The 27,095-nt window shown below is 40.0% G+C and overlaps 1 protein-coding gene and 1 pseudogene across 1 annotated transcript; one reads left to right on the plus strand and one right to left on the minus strand.

The window, feature by feature from the left end:
- The first annotated feature begins 4,577 nt into the window (after nucleotides 1-4,577).
- CCDC71L (coiled-coil domain containing 71 like) lies at nucleotides 4,578-8,985 on the plus strand. The gene has a single exon (XM_060020263.1). The coding sequence runs from the start codon at nucleotides 4,685-4,687 to the stop codon at nucleotides 5,396-5,398; it is 714 nt and encodes a 237-aa protein (XP_059876246.1). The 5' UTR covers nucleotides 4,578-4,684; the 3' UTR covers nucleotides 5,399-8,985.
- An 8,606-nt stretch (nucleotides 8,986-17,591) lies between these two features.
- On the minus strand, nucleotides 17,592-17,993 carry LOC132430604 (large ribosomal subunit protein eL31-like; annotated as a pseudogene).
- Nucleotides 17,994-27,095: the final 9,102 nt, after the last annotated feature.

Below are 27,095 nucleotides of genomic sequence, written 5' to 3' on the forward strand. Positions count from 1 at the left end.
GTAGTCAATGGGGGCAGGGGCATAAGGGGGCATCTATTGGGGGCGGTGTGCAGTGCATGTCACAATCGCCTGGGGTCTGTATCAGTTACGGTGTGTTTGGCTCCAAGTAACAGTTTAAGTCATAGTGACAGTTACTGATTCCTTACCTTAGATGCCCAGAGGTGGGCAGTCTCAGGGCTGGTTTGATGGTTCAACAATGTCGTTGAAGATCTAGACTCTTTTATTCTCGTCCCCACCGCCCCATCCTCAACTTGAATTTTATCCTTGGGATTTTGCCGAGAGAACTGCTTCTTCACTGCCCAGCAGGGATGAGATTTGTGGTTCCCTATTTGGCCTTCTCTGACATCACCCCAAAAGGAGTGGTGGGGTGCCTAGTTATAGCCTGGTGAGGGTACAAGCCATAGTGTTTTTTTTGGGGGGGGGGTGTTTTGCTGCAGTAGATCAATAATTTTCTAAAAGTTTCTGTCTTGCTAGGCTACTCCTTTCTTGGTCCTAAAGCTAGAGAGAACAAGGTTTTTGTTGGCACTTTTATGTCTTTTATGTCTGTTGGCATTTCTTGGTTGCTGGCTTCTCCAGCACTCAGTCTGAGATGTGTGCAGAAAAGAGAAAAAAAAAGAGAACGCAGGGAACTCACTGCTGTGTTGTTCTTTGGGTTCTGAGATCCTTAGCCTGTCTGCTTTCTCTTCTCCCTTCTTCAGTCTTCTTATGTTCATTTTATATATAATGTCCAGCGTTTTAAATTGAAAGTAGCAAGACGAATAGGAAAGGTACAGGTATTTCATCTTCCTGGAAGTGGAAGTTCTGGCCTCTCAGTTTAAGTGTGTATTTTGTGTATTTTACATTAAGCAGTTTTAGAGCATATCAGAGCTTCGAGATAACTTTTATAGAAAGATCTAAATTACTTTATAATGATTCTAATGAAAAGGCTGAAATGGATGAATCATGTCCTATGTAATTTCACTTGAACTAAGAATTAATGCTATCTCCTTGGATTAAATACAAGAAAGTTAGAAACAACTCTGGATTAACAGCTGGAGACGTAGGTTCTGGTTCAGAGTATTCTACCATTCAGCTGTGTGAACTTGGGCATATCTCTTGGCATCTCAATATTCTCATCTGAATTAAGAATGTTGGACTCATTACATGATCTCTAAATTTCCTTCTCGCTCTAACATTTTGATTTTCCCCTCATCAATCTATTACTTAAAAAAAATCTGTAGACTCCCACTGTAATATAGGATTTGAAATGCATAGGTTAAACCAAGTAAAATCCTCAATTAGATAAGACAAAGATAACTATTATTTATTGGATGCCTGCTGTGACCTGGGCACTCTAGAAAAAGTTTTACTAATGTTCACTCACCCAATCCTCAAGACAATCTATTGTAGTAGAGATTATGCCCATTTTATAGATGAGGAGATAGGCTCAGAAAGATAAAAAAATGTATCTAAGGGTATTTTGTTATAAAGATCTGTTTGATTCCAAGTCTGTTTGATTCCAGAGTGGATGCTCCCAGCCACTTACAGATACTTTTTTATTTTTCGGCCACTTTGCAAGAAGCAAATTATTTCATAGAAGTGGAATCTTAAGGCACAAGTTCTGGATAGCTAAGAGATAAATGTTATTTTCAATTTCTCCAATCACTGCTTGGTTTCATTCTTAAACTACAGAAATTATAAATTCAGAAAATATACACATAGAGGTAGTTTTTTGTTCTGTTTATTCTTATTATCCACTACTTATCAGATATATAGGAAGCATCATTCTCCTTGAGAGGTAAAGGAATAAACTCAGCATTTTAAACAATGTTTCCTCAAGAACAAAATTTCAATTTGCCAACTTTCCATAAACCTTATAGTGTCTTAGGAGTGTCCCAGGAACTAGAAGAAATATATTATCTTTATGTGTAAATTTTACTCACTTATGGAGAATGGATAAGAAACATTTGTAGGACTATTTAAGCTAATCAAAAAGTAGAGATCAAGAAGAAATATAAAAATAAGAAACAGTGAAAACGGAAGAATAGAGAACTCAAACAATGCCAAATTTAAAATTATACAATAATTTAAGTAGTTTGACATGATATTAATTCCTAAAAATATTTCATAAAGATATTGTTTGGTTTTAAGTAAATTAAATGAGTATGTATTATAAAATGTACTTTTGAATGCTCTGCAATTTGTTGAGACCTTATGTTTTCTTAGAATAAGAATGGTCTTATAAAAAGATTATCCTTTTAACTGAAATCAATTCGCTAAGTTTGTGTAGATGCCTGGTATGTATTTATGTGGCAAAAGACCCTAAACATTTCCATAGTTAAGAACCCTAAGTACTTATCATATGATTAACATGGAAGGGAGGAAATAACAATATGAGAAGTCAGGAGTACATAAATCCTTATTCTACCCTTTTCTTTCACTATGAAGTCCCCTTACTACTCTGCTGGCTTACTCTGTGAGATTTTCTATGTCTATCTTGCAGGGGCATTCCAATGGAAGTTATACAAATTTCACATTCGTGTGTGTTCCCAGAATTACCCAGAGAACTAATGGTGATATAAAGAGTTGTTGTAATGACATTTCTTTGTAAGGACTTAGGAAGCTGGTACCTGGCTCCATAATCTTGTCCTGAGATCAGGGTGTGCTTTTCTAGGAAAATGATTTTCTCTTCAGAAAGTTACCATGATTTTGGTAGGTTGAGAACTGGTCTCCTGGTAGGATGTTTGGTTTTTACCATAAACCCAGTGTGTGGAGAGGGTGCTCTGGTGTAGAGAAGCAACTTTCAAAATATTTTGGTTTTATTTTATTTATTGTTCATTTTATTTACTTTATTCCTTTGTTTTGAAACTAAACGAACAAAATCTAGTTCTAAGAAAATATCTGTAAGTCCAATATAGGGCAGATAAAAACTGCTCAATTCTGGGAGGAGTGGAATTGGAAATACTCTGTCCCTTAGTCACTCCACTCTTGCATAAAGCATTTGCTATTTAACCTCTTTGAGTCTGAGCAGTACAATTTGAAAAACCTCCAGTGAAATATAAAGATCACTAGATGAGAAATCCAAAGACCTAAACTATAGTCCTAGTCTTGCTATCAAGAAGCTGTATTACTGAACCTCTGTGGGTCCAAATTTCCTCATCTGTGAAATAAGGAGATTGAACTAGGTGTCTTTCAGCTCAAATATTCGAGGGAACCATTAGCAGTATGTGCAAATCACAAAACTCTGCTTTATTAGTTCTCTGCTGCAAATAAGGTGCTCACTTAAGGGTAAAATTTGCATGCCTACCTTAAAGTTCTAAGTATTAGGAGATTTTTTTAACCTTAAAACTTTAATGCAGTTAAGAGAAAACTGCAATGTAAAATATAAAATTGTCCTGTTCTTAGCGATTTCAAGTGTGTCTTTCTCACATCATTTTAAATTATCAGTGGTATTTCATCGATTCACTCAACAAACATAGAGTGCCCACTATCTGACAGGTGCTGAACTAAGTACTGAGGATAGAAAAGATGACTGAAGACTGTCCATTACTCTATAAACCTTCATAGTCCCCTCCTCTCAAATACAAAAGGTGATGGGTTCTTAACAGTGTGTTCTCTTCAGCAGAACGTTTTTGATTGTGAAGCTGCATCCTTTCTCAATGATAGAGATGGTGCTGCAAAGGGACATATTAAAACTAAATGAAAAGTGAAGTGCATTCATTTAAAAAACAATTATATATTCAAAAATGCTATTTTCCGTAAGGAGAATGGCTTTGTCGTAATTGATCTTTGATCAACTTGAGCAGAGTATTTAGTTCTACGGGTATAAAAGGCTTTGCTTTCCCGATAAGCAGAGTATCTCTTAAAGGTGAAGATGGTTGCATTGTCTAGAAGGAGACAATGCCACTGATGCCGTTCATATTACCTGAATGATTCTGGATTACTAGTGTTGTTTGACATGGATTGGGGTCAAAAGCGGGAAGAGTTGGATGAAGATGCAAAAGAGGCCTCTGAAGGTTTAGAAGGGAATGGTGAAAGGCCCATTCCCCCTGGACTTAGACCCAAATTCCCCTTCTGTGATACAAACCACAGCCTTTGGGCACGTCTCTCTTTGTTATTCAGACTGGTAGACCTCCAAGCTCAGTCTTCAAATGCACACCCACTCACTCCGAGAGTGACTCTCCCCAAGGTGGAGCTGATGTCCACCCCTTACTGTAGACAAGGCACCCTCCCCATATACCCACCTAACTGTTGACTCGCGTTCAAGGGCCACTACCATCACCCACCCCAGCACCATCTACCAGGAACTGGCCTCTCCCCCATTAGTCCCCGCCCCTCTTCTGAGAGCACCCAATGGGTGGAGTCGGGGCTGCGGTGGGAGGGGCCTGAGGCGGGCACATTTAAAGAAAGGCAGAGGGCGAAAGGAGGCAAGAGAGGAGAAGAAAGAGAAACCAGGGGGGCGAGGCGCCGTCCAATGACAAAGCCCAGGGGTGGGCGCCGGCCGCCATCTTGTACCGGTCTGCAGGATCTTCACCCGCGTCCTCCGCCCTCGGAGGGGGAGGGGCGGCGGCGGCGGAGGCGAGAAAAGTAGCTAGAGACGCGCCGGGCGGGAGGCGCCAGCAGCTGCTGCTGCCGCGGAGCCGAAGGCGGGCGGGGACGGCGGCGGCGGGACCCGGCGAGCGCGGGCGGCCCCGAGCGGCCTCCGATGCGGCGCAGCGTGAAGAGGCGGCGGCGCCGGTCCCCGGCCGCCCGGGCCGCGGCCGCCCGGGGCGTCGGCTTTAGGGCGGGAGGAGGGGCCGCGCTGGAGGCGCGGGAGGAGAAGGTGGTGTACTCGCGGTCGCAACTCTCGCTGGCCGACAGCACCAAGGCGCTGGGCGACGCCTTCAAGCTGTTCATGCCACGCAGCACGGAGTTCATGAGCTCGGATGCGGAGCTCTGGAGCTTCCTCTGCAGCCTCAAGCACCAGTTCTCCCCGCATATCCTGCGCAGCAAGGACGTCTACGGCTACTCTTCCTGCCGGGCCCTGGTCCCCGACCCCCCGGGACCCCTTGCCGCCCGCGGCCCGACGCGCAGGCCGACCTCGAGCGCGGCGGCCAGGAGGAGGCGCCGCGGAGCCCGGGCGCCCGCCGCCCGCCGGAGGAAGCCCCCGCCGCCGCCGCCGCCGCCGCCGCCGGCGGACCCCGGGGAGAGCTGCCCCGCCAAGCTGGCGGCGCCCGAGCCCTGCTTCGGGGGCCGCACCCTGGAGGAGATCTGGAGGGCGGCCACCCCGACGCTGACCACCTTCCCCACCATCCGCGTCGGCGACGACGTGTGGGGCGAGCGCAGCCTGGCGGCGGCGCGGCGTAAAGCGCACCAAGTCCTGCAAGTGAACCTGGAACCCGTGGTGAGGCTCCGCCGCTTCCCGGTGCCTCGGGCGTGAGACGCGGCCCGCGTCGCCCTCCCAGCCGGCGACGGAGCTTCCGCCCGGAGGGATGGACAAGTGTCAGTCGAGTGTTTACAGATCCGGCCTGGACCCCGTCCCCTCGTGCACTTTACGGGCGAAGAACTCACTGGCTGGTGTTCCCGGCCCGGCGCCCCGGACTCGCGGCGGCGCCGCCGTCTGGGACTCCGGGGCAGGTGCGCCCTCCGCCCCTTCCCGGCTCGGGGCTGCGGAGGAGGAGGCCGCCGGACCCGTGGGGGAGGGCCCTTTGCTTCCGTACCCCGGACTGAGACGTCTCCAGGACTGGAGGGGCAGATCCGTTTTCTCCCTTTGGACTCTACCTCACTGGTCTGGAAGTCCTCCGAAGAAGTCGTTATTTTTTCCAAAGGAATTTGGTTTCATGCTTGTGTAATAACGCCAGAATCTACTTGCTTTTCACCCCGCTCCTCTACCCCTACCCCCGTTTTCCTTTTCGACTGCCACCCCTCTTTCTGGACGAAAGATCGAACCTGTTTTGTGCTGTTGCACCCGTTTGTGCTCAGGGTATTCTGAATCCCACTCGTTTCCTAATTTTAACCGGATTCCAAAGCTTTGACCAAGGATATTTTTCTAAGAGATTCAAGCTTATGACTGTTAATAGTGCAAGGATTTGTATGCTGTGAATTCCATGGGCTCAGTGATTGCAAACAAAGAGATGCAAACTACAACTGTTAAACATTTTTGAGGTGTTTTTAAAGATTTTATATTGAGATTTAATGTTTATATTTGCTGAGCTCCTAAAGAAAATGGTTGAAACTCATATAAAGTTCTGTTTAGGAAAAGTTTAGTTGTTAAATCTTTTTGATTAAATAAAAATTAAAGTGCATTGAAACCACATGGCTTGTGATAAAGAAAAAAAGAGTTATAAACAACTGGTGTTGGTTAAAGAGATGGATGGAATCCTATTGGAAGTGATTTGGTCTCCTTGTACTAGTCTAACATACAAATCCAGGTATAGTTCAAGGATAACCTATTTTAAATTGGGAATCACATAGGAGAAATAAATGTGTGTAAACCTTGTGATTAAAATGATAAACAGAATACCCATTAGAATTCTCAGAACTATTAGTGATTTCGAGGGGGTGGGGACATTTCTTGGTATCATGTAACCGGTTGAAGTTACTTTGGGCAAAATAGGTCTTTCTTTACTTTTTGTTGTTGGATAGCAAGAAATGTCCAAACTAATATCCATCACTTTTATATACATCATGACAATGAGTTGTCTCTTTTGCTCCATGAGTTTCCTTTTTTATCTTAATTCCATTCATAATTATGTTTGCAGTTACCGGTCTTTGTTGACAGCTGAAGACCACAGGAATCGAACAGGCGAGTCACACAGAGCACTGACCCTTCTTTTACACTTTTATGATAGCATTTATATCATACGGCCCGGTGTGGAATTCTTGATTATCCAAGTGCCTTTGGTCATTGGTGGCAGCAAGACTTAATGGTTTTTAGCCGGTGGTGCCACAGCCAGATTTTACTGCAATATCTAAAGGGTCAAGTGGTGTTTTTGTACCACTGTTTTTCAAATTTAAGTATTCTGCCATGGAACGATTCATACTGGCTGGAAGTCGACATATGAAATCCTCAATATTAAGGTTTATCTCTGCTTGGCAGCTTCGTAGGAGAATAATAAGAGTTGAAGTTTTGACTCTTGTGTTCTTAGAATTCAAATGGCATAGCTTTCTGGATTGAGTTTTTCAAGTTTAATAGTCCGTAAGTAGGAGTTTTGTGACTTTAATTTCAGTGTTCTTGTTTTGTAGAAAAAAGAAAATTATATATATATATATCTACGACTTGATGCCAGTTTCCCAGTATGCCTCATATTCTTTTATTCACTACTTAATAATAATGCGTTGTTACAAACACTGTCACATGAGTAAATAAAAGTGAATCATCACTTAGTTGATGGAGAGTGTTAAATTTTATTTGTGTGATAGGAAGCTTATATATATTCTTTTGGTTATTAGCTTATTGCCAGTTGTATTTCAGATACATAGGGTTTCCCCTCCCACCCCCAAATTGTTAAAATTTTTTAGCTAACTAGCCCCTGAGGAAAAAATATGTATTGGTACCACTCACTATTGTATATAGTTTTATAATAATTAAAAAATAAATTCAGTGGCCATATTAGAATGTAATTTTAACGTACAGTTTATCTAGATAGTTTCCCAGAGGATTTTGAAATTAGACTTAGCTGGGAGGATAACTCTGCTCAGTTCAAAACTGAAACAACCATTTGACACCATGCATTTATTTTAACTGAGTTTCTTAACATTTTTTCCTCATGCCTTGTTACTTTAGTGCACTTGAACTAGCAAAAATGCTTCTTTGGATTATCTGGGCTGTCTGATTTCAGTTAGGATCTGATTGTCCATCTTGAATTCAATATGTTATTTATCTGGTCTATTTAAAAATCATGCCATTTCTAGTTTGTGAAATAAGATGTCGAAAAATCTTTATTTCTGCCAGCTGTTCTTTAGCAAAGCCTATGTTACATCTTCTAAAACGTGAAGAAACAACTAATATAGTTGGTTAGTATATTAACAGGAAAGTGAAAGTATTTTATGGGTACATTGGGCAGAATGTGAAGAGGAACTGGCAAGGTGGCCTTTATGGTGAGGAATCCATTTCCTGTCCTCTAAGTCTGTAGCTTAGCTTGTATATAGTTTTTTAAAAGAAAACTCATGATTTTATTCATTCTCTTATAAGATTACCTTATATCTCATATGGCGCAAGTAGAGGGGGAAGCTAGGAGGAAGTTGATCACCTTGCTATGCTTTTATTTCATTTTTAACTTTAGAGTGCCTAAATGTGGTGACTGGCATCTCCGCTAACCTTTGGGGATTCCTGATGTCATTTTTTATCCTCCTTCCTGTCAACCAGCAACTTATTTTCCCTTCCAGAAACCAGGAATGTCATGATCGTTGAGGGCAAGCTCCGTTGTTGATAGTGCAAAGGGTTGCTGTTGTGGTGTGTATTTATTTTGTTGAAGTTCGAGTACCCCGTTGGACACGTGTAACTAAGCTGGTGGCTGACACTTATTGATTTGCTACGTGCAAATGATAGTACTATTTTTCTGAAAACTCTTCAATAAAGAAACATTAAAAATATTTGAATACAAAAAAAATCAGCAATTTTGAACTGAAAGCTTTTGGTTTTAAGGGCTGCCACAGCACTCTTTAAATTGGTGGTTTTTAGTGGACGTATATACATAATATTTACTTTATTATAATACTTTATTGGTGTGTTTTGAATCATTTTCTGATAGACTGTTACGTCTTAAGTGCAGTAGAAGGCAATTGTTTGTAATGGAACCGAATTGTTTCCTCGGACAGTTTGATGTGCATATGATTAAGATTTACAATCTGGTTGTACTTTGCTTTTTAACTTATTAACTGTAAATAAATTTTAGAGAATACACAGTGACTGGTTTTTCTAATGATGTTGAAAGTTTTTGAAATGGGATTTTATGTTTGCATGTGAGTTGGAAAACATCATAATTAACAGTGGGATCAATTTTGACTTTTTTTTTTTGTGAACTTGAGATCTGTGTCTTGTGCTGTCTTGGGACTCTATGTGACATCAACTCTTGAATGATCTAGTGAGTCTCCAGAATAGTACTTCATGGCCAATCCCAAGTCATTACCAAGTTTGCCAGCAAAAAGCACTTTAAAAAGGCATCAAAATTCAGTTTTGAGCCCTAGCCCCATGTCCTCCTGTGGTGGTGATAAAAAGTCTGAAGCTCACATTCTTTCATGCTAGGAAAGAAAGTCCAAATGCTTCATGTGAGTAGCAGAAGTAAGGTCTGTTCCACAGAATGAGTAAAGCCAGAATTTTCATTACAGTCTAGAAGGTAGGAGTGGAGTATTAGCAAGGGCAGGATTCATAGTACTACTATGTGGCCTGAAGTTCCTATCAATAATTAGAGGCAGCATAGTGTAATAACTGAATCCCAGTGCCTGGAATGGAATTAAGGTTTCACCACTTATAAGCATTAGAACTTGAGGTAAGTTATGTAAACTGTGCTTTAGCTCCCTCAAGTATCAAATATGGTTAGTAAAAGAAGTGATGGGGCTATTGAAAGGGCTAAAGGGGATGTAAATGGTAGACACATAGAAAATACTTAATAAATGCTATTAATTGGAGGCATATGTGCTGAGAGTAGAACAGCTGAGAGTGGGGTCCTCTGGGAATTTAGCATCCTGAGAATAGAGTGTGGTCTGGGAAAGCTAAAAGACGAATTAAGAGATGGTAATTTGTGGGTGAATTAAATCGAAGACAGAGAAATCTCGACATGTTTTTAGCCTGTTGACAAACCGGCAGGAGGTTGGAGTAAGTTGATTTTAAAAAGTTTTTACTGTTGGAGTTTTAGGCTTTCTTAAAATTTGGGAGTCTTCTTTTATCATCGTGGTATCTCTGAAAGATATTTAAAATGTACTGTTACATGTTTTAAACTATCTGAGAATTTATAAAAGTAATAGATTACTATTGTTGATCCCATAACTTGCCAACTTTCCACACTAAGTTTTCCCTTGGTGTAAGTTCAGGAAGGGCTGCTTGAGAACCATATTAATTTGCATGTACAGACTAAATTAGAATTAATTTCTGTGAAGTTTGTACTTCCGGTGTTCAAGGAAACAAATGAGTATGATAGTTATGTTTGAACAGCAGAAAGTTATTACTAAAAGTAAAACAATCCTCATCTATGAAGCAGTGACACACTTATTTTCAGATTTTGGGTCTAAAGCCTGTAGTTTAGTTCTAATTCCTCTTAGCACAAAGAATAACAGAGCATATTCTAACTTGGTGAGCAAGCTGAGGTTTCAGTATCTAAAGCTGACACAAAAGAATTTCATTAGATGGAAGTTATCCCGTAGTAAGAAGCTCAAAATGGAGCCTGATTGCCGATTTGATTTCACAAGAGCGATGACTTCTCGCTGTCAATGCTCACTTGTCTTGGTAAATGTCACCCTAAACCATGATCTGTAACATGATAAGCATATCCAGAAGCCAACTGGAAGGTAACAATCATAACAACAGCAAACACTATGGCTAGCCCAGCAAGTTTGAATAAATATTCTGTTGGACTCAAAATTGGACTTCTTCTGCTTCTGAAAGTATTCATAGAAATGTTACACTGAGATTCTTCCAAGTACTGAAATTAACTGTAAAATGTATGTGTGTGTATATATATATATATATATACACGGAATTTTTTCAAGTACATATTCTGTGTTTAAATATTTAGTGGCGAGAGTATAGAAAAAAAGTGTGGCTTAGGGGTCAAAACTCTCAGGTTAAAAATAAATTATTGATGCATAATACACATACTAAAAAGTACATATATTAAAAGTATTATAAGCACAGCTTGATACAGTTTCATAAATTCAATATACTCGTGGAACTAGCACACAGATTGAAAAAACAGAATCTGGCCAGTACCCGCAGAGGACTCCCTTATGCCCCTTTCAATCACTCCCCATCTCTCCTCCAAGATAATCTTTATTTTGACTTCTTACAGCATAGATAATTTTGCCTCTTTTTGGACTTTATATAAATGGAATTAAGTGTCACATGCCTAGCTTCTTTCACTCAAAATTATCTGTGAGATTCCTTCATATTATTACATGTTGTTATAAGTCATTTTTTCTCGGTGGTGTATGGAATTCCATTGTGTGAATATTCTACAATGTTTCTGCAACTCTTGATGGGCATTTAGGTAGATTTCAGTTTAGGGCAATTATGCATAAAGCTTCAGTGCACATAGAGAACAAACATGTCCTGTGGTGAAATTTTTGTTTTTTTGGAATATTTGTCTAGGAGTGAATTTGCTGGGTCACATGCTATTGCTATGCAAATTATCAGCTTCGTTGGACGCTGCCAGTTTTCTAAAGTGGATATACCAATTTACATGAACTTTCATAGTAGTGTTCTGGATACTTCATATCCTTGCCAACACTTGGTAGCTTTGGTCTTTTTCATTTCCTGGTGGGTAAACAGATTTTTAAAAAAATTAAAAATATTTTAATCCAAATAATTTATACACAGTTAAAAAAAAAACACCTTAAAAAGCACGTGAGGGCTAACAATAATAAGCCCCGCCTCACCCACAAACACCCCTTCCCTACATTTTTTTTAAAAGTTAGGGTTTTTTTTTTAAATAGGCTATTTTTTTAGGGCAGTTTTAGGTTTACAGGGAAATTCCATAGAAAGTACAGAATCCCCCCCCCCAAGTTTCTACAGTTATTAATATCTTGCATTAATATGAGTACATTTATTATAATTGATGGATGAACCAATTTTTAATTAAAAATTTTTTAATTAATTTTTTTCTGCCAGTTCTATTGAGATGTAATTGACATATAGCACTGTATAAGCTTAAGATGTATAGCAAAATGATTTGACTTACATACATCATGAAATGATTATCACAGTAACTTTAGTGAACATTCATCATCTCATAGAGATACAAAATTAAAAGAATAGAAAAAATTATTTTTTCCTTGTGATGAGAACGCTTAGGATTTATTCTATTAATAACTTTCGTATATAACGTATAGCAGTGTTAATTATATTTATCACAGTGTACATTACATCCCTAGTAATACCATAACTAGACGTTGGTACCTTTTGACTGCCTTTATCCAGTTCCCCCTCCCTCCACCCCCCCCCCCCCGTCTGGTAACCACAAATCTGATCTCTTTTGCTATGAGTTTGTTTGTTTTTGAAGTATAATTGATCTACAACACTATGTTAGTTCCTATTACACACAGTGATTCAATATTTCTATATATTTCAAAATGATCACCATGATAAATCTAATTGCCATCTGTCACCATACAAAGATATTATATAATTATTGACTCTATTCCCCACACTGTACATTTCATACCTGTGACTAATTCATTTTACAACTGGAAGTTTGTACCTCTTAATCTCCCTCACCTATTTCTCCCTTCCACCCACCCCCCTCCCCTCTGGCAACCACTTGTTTGTTCTCTGTATCTGTAAGTCTCTTTCTATATTGTTATATTTGTTCATTTGTTTTATTTTTTATATTTCAGAGATAAGTGAAATTGTATTTGTCTTTCTGTTTAACTTATTTCACTTAGCATATATCCTCTAGGGTGTGTTGTCGCAAATGGAGAGAATTAATTCTTTTTCATAGCTGAGTAATATTCCATTGTATGTCTATGTACATATATATACATATATATATGTATATATATATATACCCCACTTACTTTATTCATCTATTGATGGACACAGGCTACTTCCATATCTTGGGTATTGTAAATAATGCAACAATGAACATAGGGGTGCATATATCTTTTCTAATTAGTGTTTTTGTTTTCTTTGGATAAATAGTCAAGAGTAGAATTGCTGGATCATGTGGTAGTTCTGTATTTAATTTTTTGAGAATATCCATATTGTTTTCCATAGCAGCTGCACCAACTTACATTCCCACCAAGAGTACACCTTTTCTCCACATCATTGCCAACACTTGTTATTTGTTGTCTTTTTGATAATAGCCATTCTGACAGGTGTGAGGTGATAGCTCATTGTGGTTTTGATTTGTATTTCCCTGATGATGAGTCATGTTGAGCATCTTTTCATGTTCCTGTTGGCCATCTCTGTGTTTTTGGAAAAATGTCTAGGTTCTCTGCCCATTTTTTAATTGGTTTTTTTTTTTTAATGTTGAGTTGCATGAGTTCTTTACATATTTTGTATATTAACCCCTTATTGGATGTATTGTTTGCAAATAGCTTCTCCCATTCAGTAAGTGGCCTTTTCATTTTGTTGATAGTTTTTCACTGTGCAAAAGTTTTTAGTTTGATGTAGTCCCATTTGTTTTTTAGCTTTTGTTGCCCTTGCCTGAGGAGACATATCCAAAAAGATATTACTAAGACTGATGTCAAAGAGCATACTACCTATGTTATCTTCTATAAATTTTATGGTTTTAAGTCTTACATTTAAGTCTTTAAACTATTTGAATTTATTTTTGTGTATGGTGTGAGAAACCAGTCCAGTTTGATTCTTTTCATGTAGCTGTCCAGTTTTCCCAGTGACATTTATTAAAGAAGCTGCCTTTCCCTCATTGTATTTTCTTGCCTCCTTTGTCATAGATGAATTGCCCATTTAAGTGTGGGTACATTTCTGGGCCCTCCATTTTGTTCCATAGATCTATGTGTCAGGGTTTTTTTTTTTTTTTTTCGCCAATACCATACCATTTGATTACTGTAGCATTGTATTATCATTTGCAATCAGGGAGCACGATACCTCCAGCTTTGTTCTTCTTTCTCCAGATTGTTTTGACTATTCAGAGTCTTTTGTGTTTCCATACAAACTTTAGAATTATTTATTCTAGTTCTGTGAAAAACGCCATTGGTATTTTGATAGGGGTTTCTTTGAATCTGTAGATTGCTTTGGGTAGTATGGTCATTTTAACAATTTTAATCCTTCCAATCCTTGAACACAGTAGAGCTTTCCATCTGTGCCATCTTCAGTTTCTTTAATCAATGTCTTATAGTTTTCTGAGTACAGGTGTTTTGCCTCCTTAATTAGATTTATTCCTAGGTATTTTATTCTTCTTGATGCGATTGTAAATGGGATTGTTTTCTTAATTTCTCTTTCTGATAGTTTGTTGTTAGTATATAGAAATGCAACAGATTTCTGTATATTAATTTTGTATCCTGCAACTTTGCCAAATTCATTGATGAGCTCTAGTAGTTTACTGGTGTTGTCTTTAGGATTTTCTAAGTATAGTATTATGTCATCTGCAAACAGTGATAGTTTTACTTCTTTCTTTCCAATTTGGGGTCCTTCTATTTCTTTTTCTTGTCTTATTGCTGTGGCTAGGACTGGATGAGCCATTACTGACATTTTATTATTAACTAACACTAGGGTTCACTTTTTCTGTTGCACAGTTTCATATGTTTTGACAAATGCATAATGTCATGTATCCACCATTACAGTATCATACAAAATAGTTTCACTGCCCTAAAAAGGCACTGTGCTCCACCTAGGCATCACTTCCTCTCTCCCCCTCAATGCTTGGCAACCACTGTTTTTTGTTTTTTGTTTTTTACTGTTTCTATAGTTTTGCCTTTTTCAGAATGTCATATAATTGGAATAATAAAGTACATAGCTTTGTCAGATTGCCTTCTTTCAGTTTGAAATGTGTATTTAAGTTTCCTTCATGTCTTTTAGATAGCTTCCACCCTCCCTCCTACCCTCCCTCCCTTCTTTTTTTTTCACTGATGGAGTTTATTTTTAAAAACAGATTTAGGTTTACAGAAAAATTGACTGGAAAGTACAGAGAGTTTCCATGTACCTCCCCATCCCTGCCACCACACACACACACACACACACACACACACACACACACACACACAGTTTCCCCTGTTATTAACATCTTGCATTAGTGTGGTGCATTTGTTACAGTTGATGAGCCAATATTGATTCTACTGAAGTCCATAGTTTATCTTAGAGTTTATTTTTTGTTTTGTATAGTTTTATAAGTTTTACAAATATATAATGCCATGCATTCACCATTGCCATAAAGTAGTTTCACTGCCATGAAATCCCCTATATTCCATCTATTCATCTCTCTCTTTCTCCCCTGAGTCCTTGGCAACCACAGGTCTTTTACTGACTCAATAGTTTGAGGCAACAGTTTGAACTGTTTCAGGTTTTTATTCTTTTGTTTGTTATCTTCATAATTCTAAATAATATACTGTAGCACTGCTTATTGATTTATCATTTTAGGTACCATCTACTGACTTGCTATATGAAGATGAGATGTAGTTCCCTTATACCACCTTTCTTCTCTCTGCTCTCCTCCAAGTATACTTACATTGCTGAATTCCTATCTTTATTACTGTTTCAGTCAGGGTCCAGCCAGAAAATTATTCACTACAGGTATTTTAAATAGTTACATAGGTGATGGGAGATCCCAGGAGCCAAAAAAATGATGATGACCAGGAATAAGTATCATCAGAAAGTGTTTCTATGCCAGGGCTAGAGAAACACAGAACTGTGCCTAGTAGGAGCAGGGATCACAGGAGAAGGGGCTGCCCAGAAAGGAGATAGAATCTGGGCTTATACCTCCCTTCCTTTCTGCAGTCAAGCTACTATTGGTCAAGCCACTCTGGAAGCCAGCTGGCAAAGAACCTAGGAAATGTAGTTTGTAGGAGAAATGCAGAAACCAGATCTGAGGGCAAAAAGGCATAATGGATGAAGTTTATAAGTGTATTAGTCAGGGTTCTACAAAGGAACAGTATCAGTAGGAACTGGCTCACATGATTATGAAAGCTGAGAAGTCCAGACCCAGGAAAACCAATGGTATAGTTCTGGTCTGAGTCTGAAGGCCTGAGAAGCAGGAGAGCTGATGGTTTAAGTTCCACTTCAAGTCTCAGTCTGAAGGCAGGAGAAGACCAGTACCTTGAAGACAGTCAGGCAGAGAGAGTGAATTCTTTCTTACTCAGTCTTTTAGTCTGCTCAAGCCTTCAACAGTTTAGATTGCCTCTGACATTTGGGAGGGCAATCTGCTTTACTCAGTCTACTGATTCAAATGTTAATCTTGGGTTTCCCTGGTGGCGCAGTGGTTGAGAGTCCACCTGCTGATGCAGGAGACGCGGTTCGCGCCCCGGTCCGGGAAGATCTCACATGCCGCGGAGCGGCTGGGCCCGTGAGCCATGGCCACTGAGCCTGTACGTCCGGAGTCTGTGCTCTGCAACGGGAGAGGCCGTAACGGTGAGAGGCCCATGTACCGCAAAAAAACAAAACAAAACAAAAAAAATGTTAATCTTACCCAGAAACATCATCACAGACATACTGGAAATAATGTTTAACCAAATATCTGGGCACCCTGTGGCCCAGCCAAGTTGAAACATAAAATTAACCATCACGTTATGTAATTTTAAACTAGATACTTGTCTCTTTTGCTTGTTTTATCAAGTTTCACTTCCTACATTGTAAGATGAATGTCTCCCTTATCCTTTGTGCATTTTTTCTTTTCCACCTACTATCAGCTTTGTACTTTTATTTTGGCATTGCTATTAACATTTTTATTCTTCCCTGCAATTGAGTCCTTTGAAAATTGTGAAAAGTTTGATTCTAAAAATTGAAAACCAAAAAATGGTTTATGTTCTTATGACTATGTAGATGATATTCAAATCTTAGAATTACTGATCCTTCTTTGCAACACTTGGACCTCTTGAATGAGGACATCCCTAGTATCAAGGCGAAATGGATTCTTTTTCTCTATACTCCATCAGTGCTTTAAACCATGCCACATTTTGGTTGGTGCATTCAGACTAAGACCATCTTATGGACATTTTTTTTTGGTCTCCAGATTTTTTTAATAAGGAATTTTTGTATTGACTTGGTCTGTTTCAGTGTCTAAGGTCTGGACTGTGCCAGGGAATGGATAACCTGGAGATGCTCCCCCACCCACCATGTTCACAGTGTACATTACACTCCAGGTGGCCCCCAACCCCACTACCGTCATCAGTAGGGCTTCAAAAGGGGACTGCTTTATGGCATTTAATTCACATCAGTGGTATAAACACTAATGAGACATAATCGCTGCAACACCTTGCTTTCAGGTTGAAATAAGCAGATTTTGTTAGTAACCTTTAAAAAAGGTTACCCTTGAGCTTTAGCTCCACATAAACCAGGACTAAAAACACCTCATGGGACCACTACAAATAAGTGAGCTGAAAAGGAACTGTACATATTTCATTAAATCTAAGACTATCAAGTGTATCATTTTAGTTTGTTAAAATGTGAAAAATGTCAATTAAGTTCTACATGCCAGTTTCTGGAAAAATGTGTATCTTAGAATCAACAAAACCTGCATTTAAAAACATTAGCATTATACCCACAATGTGCCAACTACCTAAATAGTCATTCTCAATCCAGGTTGCGCTTCAAAACCACCTTAGAACACCTGCCTAGACCCTGTCCAAATATTCAAAAACTGCAGGGACTGGGGAGAAGGGACCCAAGCATAGTACTTAGGAAATGCTCTCCAAATGATCCTGTAGTTGGGAACTGCTTAAAGATATACAAGACTTTAGCTGCAACTAGAAAAGGAAGATTAAGATGTGAAGGCAGTTCTATACCTTTATTCAACAATCAGCAATTAGTTCTCATCCACATTAGCTGTCTGTAGATTTTTTAAAGTGGTGACAGGTACATAGGTAACAAACATATAGAGCTTGTTTGGTGAGTCTTCATTACGTTTTCTGGACAACCGCTCACGGATATGGTGTGGGACATTCCTTATTCCTTTGGCCCAGACAGCTTTGTTGAGCCTGGTATCAATGTGTACATCTGGAGTTCCCATCTCCTTCGTGGCAAATTTCTGGATTTCTTAGAGCGTCCGAGGGGCATGCTTCTCAAAACCCACTCCATGGACGTGCTTGTGAACGTTGATAGTGTATTCTCTGGTCACCAACTCGTTGATGGTGGACCGGCCCTTCTTCCTCTCGCCACCTTTCTTTGCGGGAGCCATCCTGCCAGGCCCTGGTTGGAAAGGAAGGGCTCGAGGGATTGTCCATCTTATGGATATTTTTTGATTTTCTAACTGCTCTTTGTTTTCTTGCGCTCTTTTAATGTTCCCAAATCATGCCATCTATGAGGTCATCTTCTTTTTCTCCTAGAGTTGTCTCATTGAATCCTTCTCCTCTCCTGCCCCAGTTTATTATACTGACGACTCAATAGTCCTGCTTTATAGCTTTCATCCTGAGGTTTTCCTTTGCTGCTGTCCTGATTTGGTTCCACAGTTTCATTGGTAACATAGCTATCTGGGAAGATAGGGAGTATTTAAGATCAGGGACTCTGGAGCCAGACTGCCCAGGGTTAGATCTTAGTTCTACAACTTACCAATAACTTAGGTAACTTATTTGGCCCCTTTATAACTCAGTCTTCTATTCTATAAGATAATAATAGCAATAGTATATACTTCATAGGATTGTTGTGTGGTTAAATGTAATAATACATGAAAAACACACACAGCACAGTGCCTGGCACAAAATAAGCACTCAGCAAATGCTATAGCTGTTGTCAGTTATCTTCTTTCTTTATTTCTCTTCTCCTTGTTTTGCGGGAGTACATCCTCAGATGACTTCCTAATAAAGAGTGAATAGATCAGATATTCTGAGGCTTTGCATCTCTGAAAATGCCTTTATTCTGCTCTCACACTTAATTGACAGTTTTGACAGGTTTAGAATTCTAGATTTTGATGACTCATTGCCCCTTCCCTTAAATGACCTCAGACTATAACACTGTTAGTACTATCATATCTACTTTCTATAGTGTTTCTGACTCATATTGTCACTTTTATCTTATTTTATTCTTTTGAAATGATTCACTAAGTCCAAATCACACTGAAGGCAAGGGGAACTAGGCTCCACTTTTAGAGGTCCTAAAAAAGAATTTATGAACATATTTTAAGCCAACATGGTCTGCCCTCTGGGGTCAAATTATTTGCATTCATCTCACATACAAAATATCCTCACCCCATACTGAGAATCTCTCCTCAAAGTCCCAGCCCTTTATAACATCAGCTCAACGTCCAGGGTGTTTCATCTAAATTAGGTCCAGGTGTGGATGAAGCTCCTCAGATGCAGTTTCTTAAGCACAGGTTCTTGAGTACACTTCCCCTCAATTCGAATACCTGTGACTTAAAGGTACGATCAACACTCCATGATGGGACAGGCATAGGATAATCAGAATAGACACTGCTCTTCAAAAAGTAGGAAACAAGGAGGTACACAAGGGCCACTGGTCCATTGCAATTCTGAAATTCAGCTGGACGCAGCTTGGCTATTCCTTCATTGGGATGCAAAGCCTGGGAATAATTTTCCATGCCTCCAGTTCAACCCTGTGGACTCTTGATTTCATGCTTTGAGTCATTCTTCCTTTTTTATGAAAGATAGCCTGTGTCTGCAGCGGCACAGTTGTCTCAGTCTTCTTACTGATTATAGTAGTTTGTGGGTCCAAAGCACTCTTTCACTGTATTGTCTCCATTCTTTGAAGAAAACACTTCTCTGTGTTGGGCTTCTGCTGAGATTCAGGAGTAAAACACTCTTCAACTTCCAGTTATGTCGTAACAAAGAGAACCTGTAGGTCCTACAGTTTACTTTGCTTTATGAGGGTATGCTTATAGTGCAGAATACTGGGATTCTCCAAGACTCTACTTGTTTTACGAAACTTTTCTGGCATCTTTTCTCAAATGTCATCTGTTCAATTTTGTTCTTAATAATTTCACCTTTCATAAGGCCTGCATCATTAATGTTATCTGTGCCAATAAAATATGAAACTATATTTCAGTGGTATTGACAATGTATCAGTTAGGAATGCATTCAGCTGTAAGTAACAGAAAGCTTGCCACCAGTGGCTTAAACAAAGAGAGAGATTTGCTCCCAAAGCAGGGTGCAGGCTGCACTCCTTTAAGGCAGTAGTGTCATCTAAAGCAAGCTGCACGGAATGGCAGAGCTGCCGATTTCTTTATAACCTACTTTAAAACACTGTAAGAAATGTCAGCAATCATTAATACTGATAATATCTTTTTTTACTGATCACTTGCCCTCTTCAAAGTACTTTACACCGATGAGCATTTCAGGCTCACAACAGATCTATGAGGTGGAATGGTTGATGTCATTGAACGTCATTCCTTTTCTTCTTCTCCAAGTCACAAACTGGCTGTGACATTTCCAGGGTATGTGGCTTCACCAAAATTCCTCCACAGCCTCCCTTTGCTTATCAGTGCATCAAGCAAACTTAGAGGAATTCTAGACTCCAAGGCTTTTGGTTTCGGAGAAATCAGTCGGTCTAGCCTTTTCAAATCCATGTGCTTCAGTATTCTTTCAGGATGAACCCTCTGATGGTGCTCCTGTGGGTGGATTGACTTTGTGCTTCTGTTGACAAGAACCTTGCCTCCCAGGAGGCACTGCAACTTTTGTATCTATTATAATTATGGATTCAAATGAAAACAAAGGATTTTACTTTGTCTTCTTGTTGATGTTTTCTAACTTACGCTGTTACTAGATTTCGTTTTATTTAATTCTTATCATCATACAACTACTCTAACATCATTACAGAGCAATGGTGGACTGAGGTATAGCCTCAGCTGCGGTAACTTCAGATGAGGCAGTAGCAACAGTTAGCTTGGACTCCATCCAGTCCTTGGCCACGTGGGTTTGTCTGCTCTCCATTTTTCTCACCTCCCAGCCCCATCAGTGGTGAGAATCTGATTAGTAAGTGAGTGTAGCCAATATGAATATAGACCATCTCACTGGTAAACCTTTGTGTTTAGCCAGGGTAGCAGGGTTAGTTCTGACAGAAGCACCTGGTTTGGGGAGGCCATAGAGCAGTGTCTGTGCTCCTCCTTAGAAAGGGGCAGGATAAATTTTAAGCGCTTAGGGGATTCACTGCTTCCCAAGGGCTGATGTGTTTTTGTCACCTTCATCCATTTACCAAACTAACATAAGCTTTATGATAAAGAAAGTGGGGTTTGTGCATCCTTTGCAGAGTGGAATCCTTGTCCTAGTTTTGGGTATCTTACCAATAAGTGGTAGATTTCCTAAAAATAAAGGAGTAGGACCTTAGAATCCGAGCACTTTATGGTTCTGATGGGGGGAAGGGGTGGAAGGGTCAGATCATATTATGAGAAATTCTGCTTTAGAAAGTTATAGCCCTTTAGATTTTCAAAGCACTGTATACGACCTGGTTAGCAAAGCTCTGAAAAGTATTCGTCAGTATAAATTTAGAGATTTTTTGAGATCTGGATCTTAGTCTCCCCTTTTTCATTACGTTTCAGTGCTTTTTCCTCCAGAGCTTCCTTTACTTCCTTTACATTATTCCATTATGTATTTGACCAAACTTGTCAAATAAACTTTTCCTAAAATTGAATACGAACATTTGGAAGAACACTGACATGTTCGATACCCACGTATTTTATTATCTCTGGTAGGAGCTGGTATTTTCTGTGGAGCGTGAATAAATAAACTCGTGTCTTTTTTGGTCCCAAATGAAAATATCTTCTTTATTGATCAGCAGATGTATGTGCAAGGAAACATCCTAGGTACTACAAGGAAGAACAAGAAGACTTGGTGTATAAATTATATTCCATTTGTGTCATCAAAAAAAAGATAAACTATTTTTATCCGATTAATGAGGATAAGCTGTGCTTTAAAAAATAAAAGGAAAGATAGCCATGAAATCAGATAAAAGTTAAATAAAATATTTTTTCCCTAGGGCAGCAAGGAGTTATGAGAAATACCATAATCTGTAAATTTTGTACTAAAAAAGTTGCTGCTATATAAGACTTATCTTTAAAAAGTTTGCTTTCTGTAGTGCTATTATTCCTTGTTCTTCAGAGCTGAAGACTTTTTTTTTACTTCTGCTTTTAACATGAAAACAAAAGACATTTTCCCCCTATATTTTCTTTTTGCCATCTTAAAGCTAAGCATCTAAAAGTGTGTTTTGTATATTAATTCTTTTCTCTCCATCCTTCGAACAAAACCAGGTCTGAGATTGGGAATAGTGTTGACAATTGTTAACCCAAGCCCAGTGAATTTCAATTGTCATAAAAGCAAGCATTTGAGGAGACTTTGACTTCATCTCTCAGAGCTCCTTTTCTAGCCCTTGGGCAGGATTCCATTGAAATCATCCATAACATAGTGGAGACCCTGTCTCTGGAAGGAACTGTCTGATTTGACCTCATATATTTATTTTTCTAGAAACCTAGGCATTGAGAGGGCTGGGGATTGGGTGGTGGGAGACAGAGACTGCAGAAGTGCAGAATATTCCGGTTTACTTGAAGCCAACTGAGCTGAGGGAAGTTCTGTCTTGGAAGGGCTGGGCTCAGCAGGGCTCAGCCCTCACATGTGTGGAATTAGTGAAAAATATACTTATGAGAACCCACGTGAAGGGTGCCTCCAGAAGTCTAAAAGGGACTTGTTCTTTTTTATTATTATTATTAAATAAAGGGTCTTGGGGAGGATATTTACTTTACCCTTGTGTGTCTGCAGTACTTCTTCACACCAGTGATGGTGTAATTACCTCCTTGCTAAGTCTCTTTCTCCCCTTCTGGGCCACAAATTCCTCATTGGCAGGGCTAACCTTTTTATCATTAGCGTAGCGCCAGTCATGTGCAAAGTGCTCGGTAGATACTGAATGAATGCATTGTGTTTACAGAGTTCAGACAAACCCAGACACAGGCTACCAAATTTTACAGAAGAACTAGCTGTGTTGATTCAATTTATGTATAACAGAAACAATCTATAATGTAAAATATATATATATGTATATATATATATACACACATATATATATTTGACCTCATTCTCCCAAATGTTTGATATATATATGTATATATATATATATATATTTTTTTTTTTTTGCGGCACGCTGGCCTCTCACCGCTGCGGCCTCTCTCATTGCAGAGCACAGGCTCCGGACGCGCAGGCTCAGCGGCCATGGCTCACGGGACCAGCCGCTCCGCGGCATGTGGGATCTTCCCCAACTGGGGCATGAACCCACGTACCCTGCATTGGCAGGCGGACTCTCAACCACTGCACCACCAGGGAAGCCCTATATATATGTATTTTTGACATACAAAATACATAATGTGTATTTTGACATAGATTTTTTTTTTTTTTACAGAAACCTATGTAATAAACTTCTGATGAATTCCTAGCATTTTGTGATCAAACTAATTGGCTGAAAACTTTGATCTCTCTTACGATCTTACTTGCAACCCAATGCTACCTAATAATCACTACATTACAGCCCCTTAGCAAGAGGTTAAGAGGGTGGCCTCTGGAGCCAGGCTGCCTGGGTTCAAGAATCCTAACTTCCAGTCTGACCAGCAGCAGACCTTTGGGCAAGCTAGTTAATCTCCCTGTTCCTCAGCTGTAAAAACAGGTGCAACATAGCACCTACTTCACAGAGCTCTTATTAAGAATTAAGCGAGGTGACGCAGGTAAAACACTGAATTGTGCCTGCAACTTGGCTGGCTTTGAGTTAATACATGTTAGCTTTCATTAGTACTAATGTAAAAAACATTATAAAGCCTCAGTTTGCTCATTTGAAATTTTCATATCAGCATGTGCTGAAAGCAAAGAACAGCTGCAGTACATAAAACGGCATATTAGAGTCAAGCTTCTTTGGGAGAGGAGGTCAAATTCACTAAAAGTACTAAGAGTACAAACCGAGGGAAAAATGGTCAGAAATACAGAGGATAATTCCATACACCAGGTACTACTGTGTGCATTTTATGCTTGCTTTTCTTTCAAGCAAAAATAACAATCCTATGAGATAGGCATTATCATTCCCACTTAATAGATGAATGAATAAACTAAAGCTTAGAAAGGTTAAGAAATTTGTCAAATGTCACACATCTCTGTAGCAGAGCCAGGATTTGAACCTACACCTGTTGTATCCCGCTTTCTCCACTAATCTTTATAAACACATTTGGAGGAAGTTAATTAGTCACCCCTGGAGGAAACTATCCTAGGATTGTGAAGTCCCAAGGTGGAAAAAAAATCAATTTAAGAACCCTGTTTCGTTCACCTTTGTATTTCTCCTGGTGTACAGCAGAGATGTTCAATCTTTGTGAAATGAATAAGTTTATGAATGAATGAACTAAGGCAGGAATTCCTTTACTCCTGTGATAAGATTGTTTAGATCGGCTGAGGATCTCAGGGCAACCTGCTGACATCTAAAGCCGCTGTTTGTGCCTCCTCTTCTAAATGCCATCAGCAGGTGAAAGAGAAGGTTATCTATTGTAACTGTTGTCTGAAATTACTTGTAAGCCGGTTAAAAAACAGACTTCATGAATGCAACCACGGGCAGTCATTCAGAGTTTTAAACCCTTCCTCCACCCGCCCTAGAGACTTGCCTTCCTAGAGTCTCTCTGTATTGGAGTCCTGCAGGCCAACTGCAGACACCTCTTCCAATTTATAATGGTATCAGCTATGTTGGACTGCAACAACATGACGATATGGGTGGGGTTCTAAAAATTATATATTCAAATTCCCTTTTATCTCCTAAACACCTTCATAAGGTTTAAGTCTGAGGTTTCACTTAGATAAATTGCAGAGCTGAAAAACAAAACAAGGCAAAATGGAATAACGGACACAGAATCAGAGATAATACTGAAATAAGGACAGGATAGGTGGGAGAAAATGGGGGAGATAAGAAACGGGGGGAAGCACCCAGAGTCTTTAAATGGAAGTTCAGATTCTAGCAAAGGTGGAGAGTTGGCCCTTGCTTCCTTTGTACCAGAACTCGTGGTAGCCGGGCACTTTCTGCTTCCCAGCTGTAGGATGGATCAGCTGCTCCTGCAGTCACGGGGGAAAACACCACTAAGAGAATTTGCTCATTCTCTTGCCCTGTAACGCTTACCCCCTGGCTGGTATTGCTAAAAGCACCTACTTTTCTCATGATAGAACAGGTAGGTTTACCTCTGCCGGACTTTGCTTCTTCTCAGTTCATTGATCCACCCATGGCTTTATTCAGATGTTCAACAAAAATTTATCGAGGACCTCTTTGTGCCAGGATCTGTTCTAGAGGTAAACCCTGCCTCCCCGTACTGACAGGTTGGTGGGTGATGCTTATGTTCTGTGCTTGCAGCTACTACATCAGGGGGTCACTCCGTAGCCTTCTGTTGCTTTTTCATTGTCATTCGGCAGGTATCTGCCTGAGGCTTTTCTCTCATTACGTGCAGGGTGGAATTCAGTGCTTTGCAGATATGAATGATTATAGTGAACGGACTGCTGGATGTTTCTGTTATCTTGGTGAATTGTACGTATTTTTTTCAAAACCTAGTTTACTTTTGAGCTAGATTTTTTTTTTCTTCTTTTTTTAAATCCCACAACGTCCTTGTGGAGCACGCCAACGCCCGGGATGGCTGGAGCCAGAGCCCTGCCCACTCAACTCCCCGTCACACTCCCCTGTGTCGAGCTAGATATTTTAAACAAGGCAAAACAAATCAGAAGGGGCTCATCAAAATTCCCAGCGGATCGACGAACGTTTAGTGGCTTTTTGTGGAAAGCACTGGTCAAGCGACACAGTTGTGGGGTGAGTCCCCATGCTGCTGGGCTCTTTATTCCTATTAAAATGCAGCCAACCTGGACCTTGAAAGGTGTGGCTTAGAGCAAGCTCTGAGAACACCCCAGCCCAGCCTCCTAATTTTCCTGTTTTGCCCCAGAGAGCCACAGCGCCTTCCCAGGGTTGTTCAGCTAATGAGTAGGTACAGCTGGGAGGAGAATTCTCATAGTCTGTCGTCTGTCCAGCATTGTTTTCTGCAGATCCATTTGCTTGGGAGGGCTTAGCCCTTCTTGGGCTTTTATTGGGTTTTGCTGTAGGAATCTAACGCTAGGTAGGTTTCTCAGGTAGTTGGAGCTGGGGGAGCAGCCATGACAACCGGGTAGGGTGAGAGGCAGGGAGACGTGGAAGGAGAGAAGACCCTGAAAGACCAGGACAGTGGGCCTAGGGGATACTCTGCCTCCTTCAATTTTACTCCAGGCTGGCCTTAGTGAGGTTTTCGGGGCAGCCTGGTCCTGAGCGCAGAGGGTAGGGGACGCCTTGGGTGGGTACCTGGCAGTCTGTGGGAAATGTGTGTGTGCATGTGTGTGCGTGTGTGTGTGTGTGTGTGTGTGTGTGTGTCTGAGGGAGGGGAAGAGGCTCACAGTGGAGGGATGTGACATTTATTCTGATTCCCATTCAAGTCATTTTCAAATGTTTCAAATTATAGAGCATTTTTCTTAAAAAGAAGTAAGTCCTAAGTAATAATAATAATAATAATAAATAACACTGGATCTAGGAATTGATGTTCATTGTTTACAGCAATTCCTTCTAAATATGTTTCTTTGATGTTAGAAGTTGGCTTTGGTCTCCTCTGAATCCTGGAAGATGTAATGGAATGTTGAAGATGGTTTGAAATGGAACCTTTATTGGTGTGATTTTTGATTCGTTTCACAGGTCGAACATTCTGGCCGGAGACATCTGAAATGTACAGTCAAGTGAGTTATGCCAGCCAACGTGGGATAGAGAGCAAGGCAGAGTGGGGTGAGTACGAGAGTGCAAGGTTTAGACGCTGAGTTCACAGCACAACTACCAACCTACTGTGAGGCTTTGGGCAAATCAGGGTTCTTTCTATTCTGAAGTTTCATGATGCAAGTTCTACATGAATTCTGTACCATCAAAATTCATGCCTGCTTGAATAATTCAGAAAAGAGGGTTTCAGGTGGAGCTATTCAGACAGACATTCTTCATCTTTCAAGTCAGTGATGGAAAATGATCAGAACTCCAGGATCAGATGGCTGAGGTTCAGAAATTTTATTCATTCACCATGAAGACATTTTGATATTGAATTTAATGTTGTCCAGGCTTAGTTTTTCTATTTTTGTCACTTTTTAGTTAAAACGTTAGTTAGATTAGCAATGCGTTTACCTTAGCTATAGCAGAGCTAACATCTGAATAGAGACGTCATCAGAAAATTAATAAGGCTTTTCTGTTTCTTTGGTAAAGAACAGTCATCGATTTGCATAAAATATGCCTTGATTATAGTGACCAGCACCTGAAAGAATACTGTGAGCCTAGGATTCTATTGTGGAATACAGGGTTTTTTACATTG

This window comes from Delphinus delphis, chromosome 9 (genome assembly GCF_949987515.2).
Source record: "Delphinus delphis chromosome 9, mDelDel1.2, whole genome shotgun sequence".
Classification (NCBI taxonomy): Eukaryota; Metazoa; Chordata; class Mammalia; order Artiodactyla; family Delphinidae; genus Delphinus; species Delphinus delphis.

Excerpts from the sequence above, each read along its gene's own strand:
- CCDC71L (XM_060020263.1), top strand. The coding sequence starts at position 4,685 with ATGCGGCGCAGCGTGAAGAGGCGGCGGCGCCGGTCCCCGGCCGCCCGG.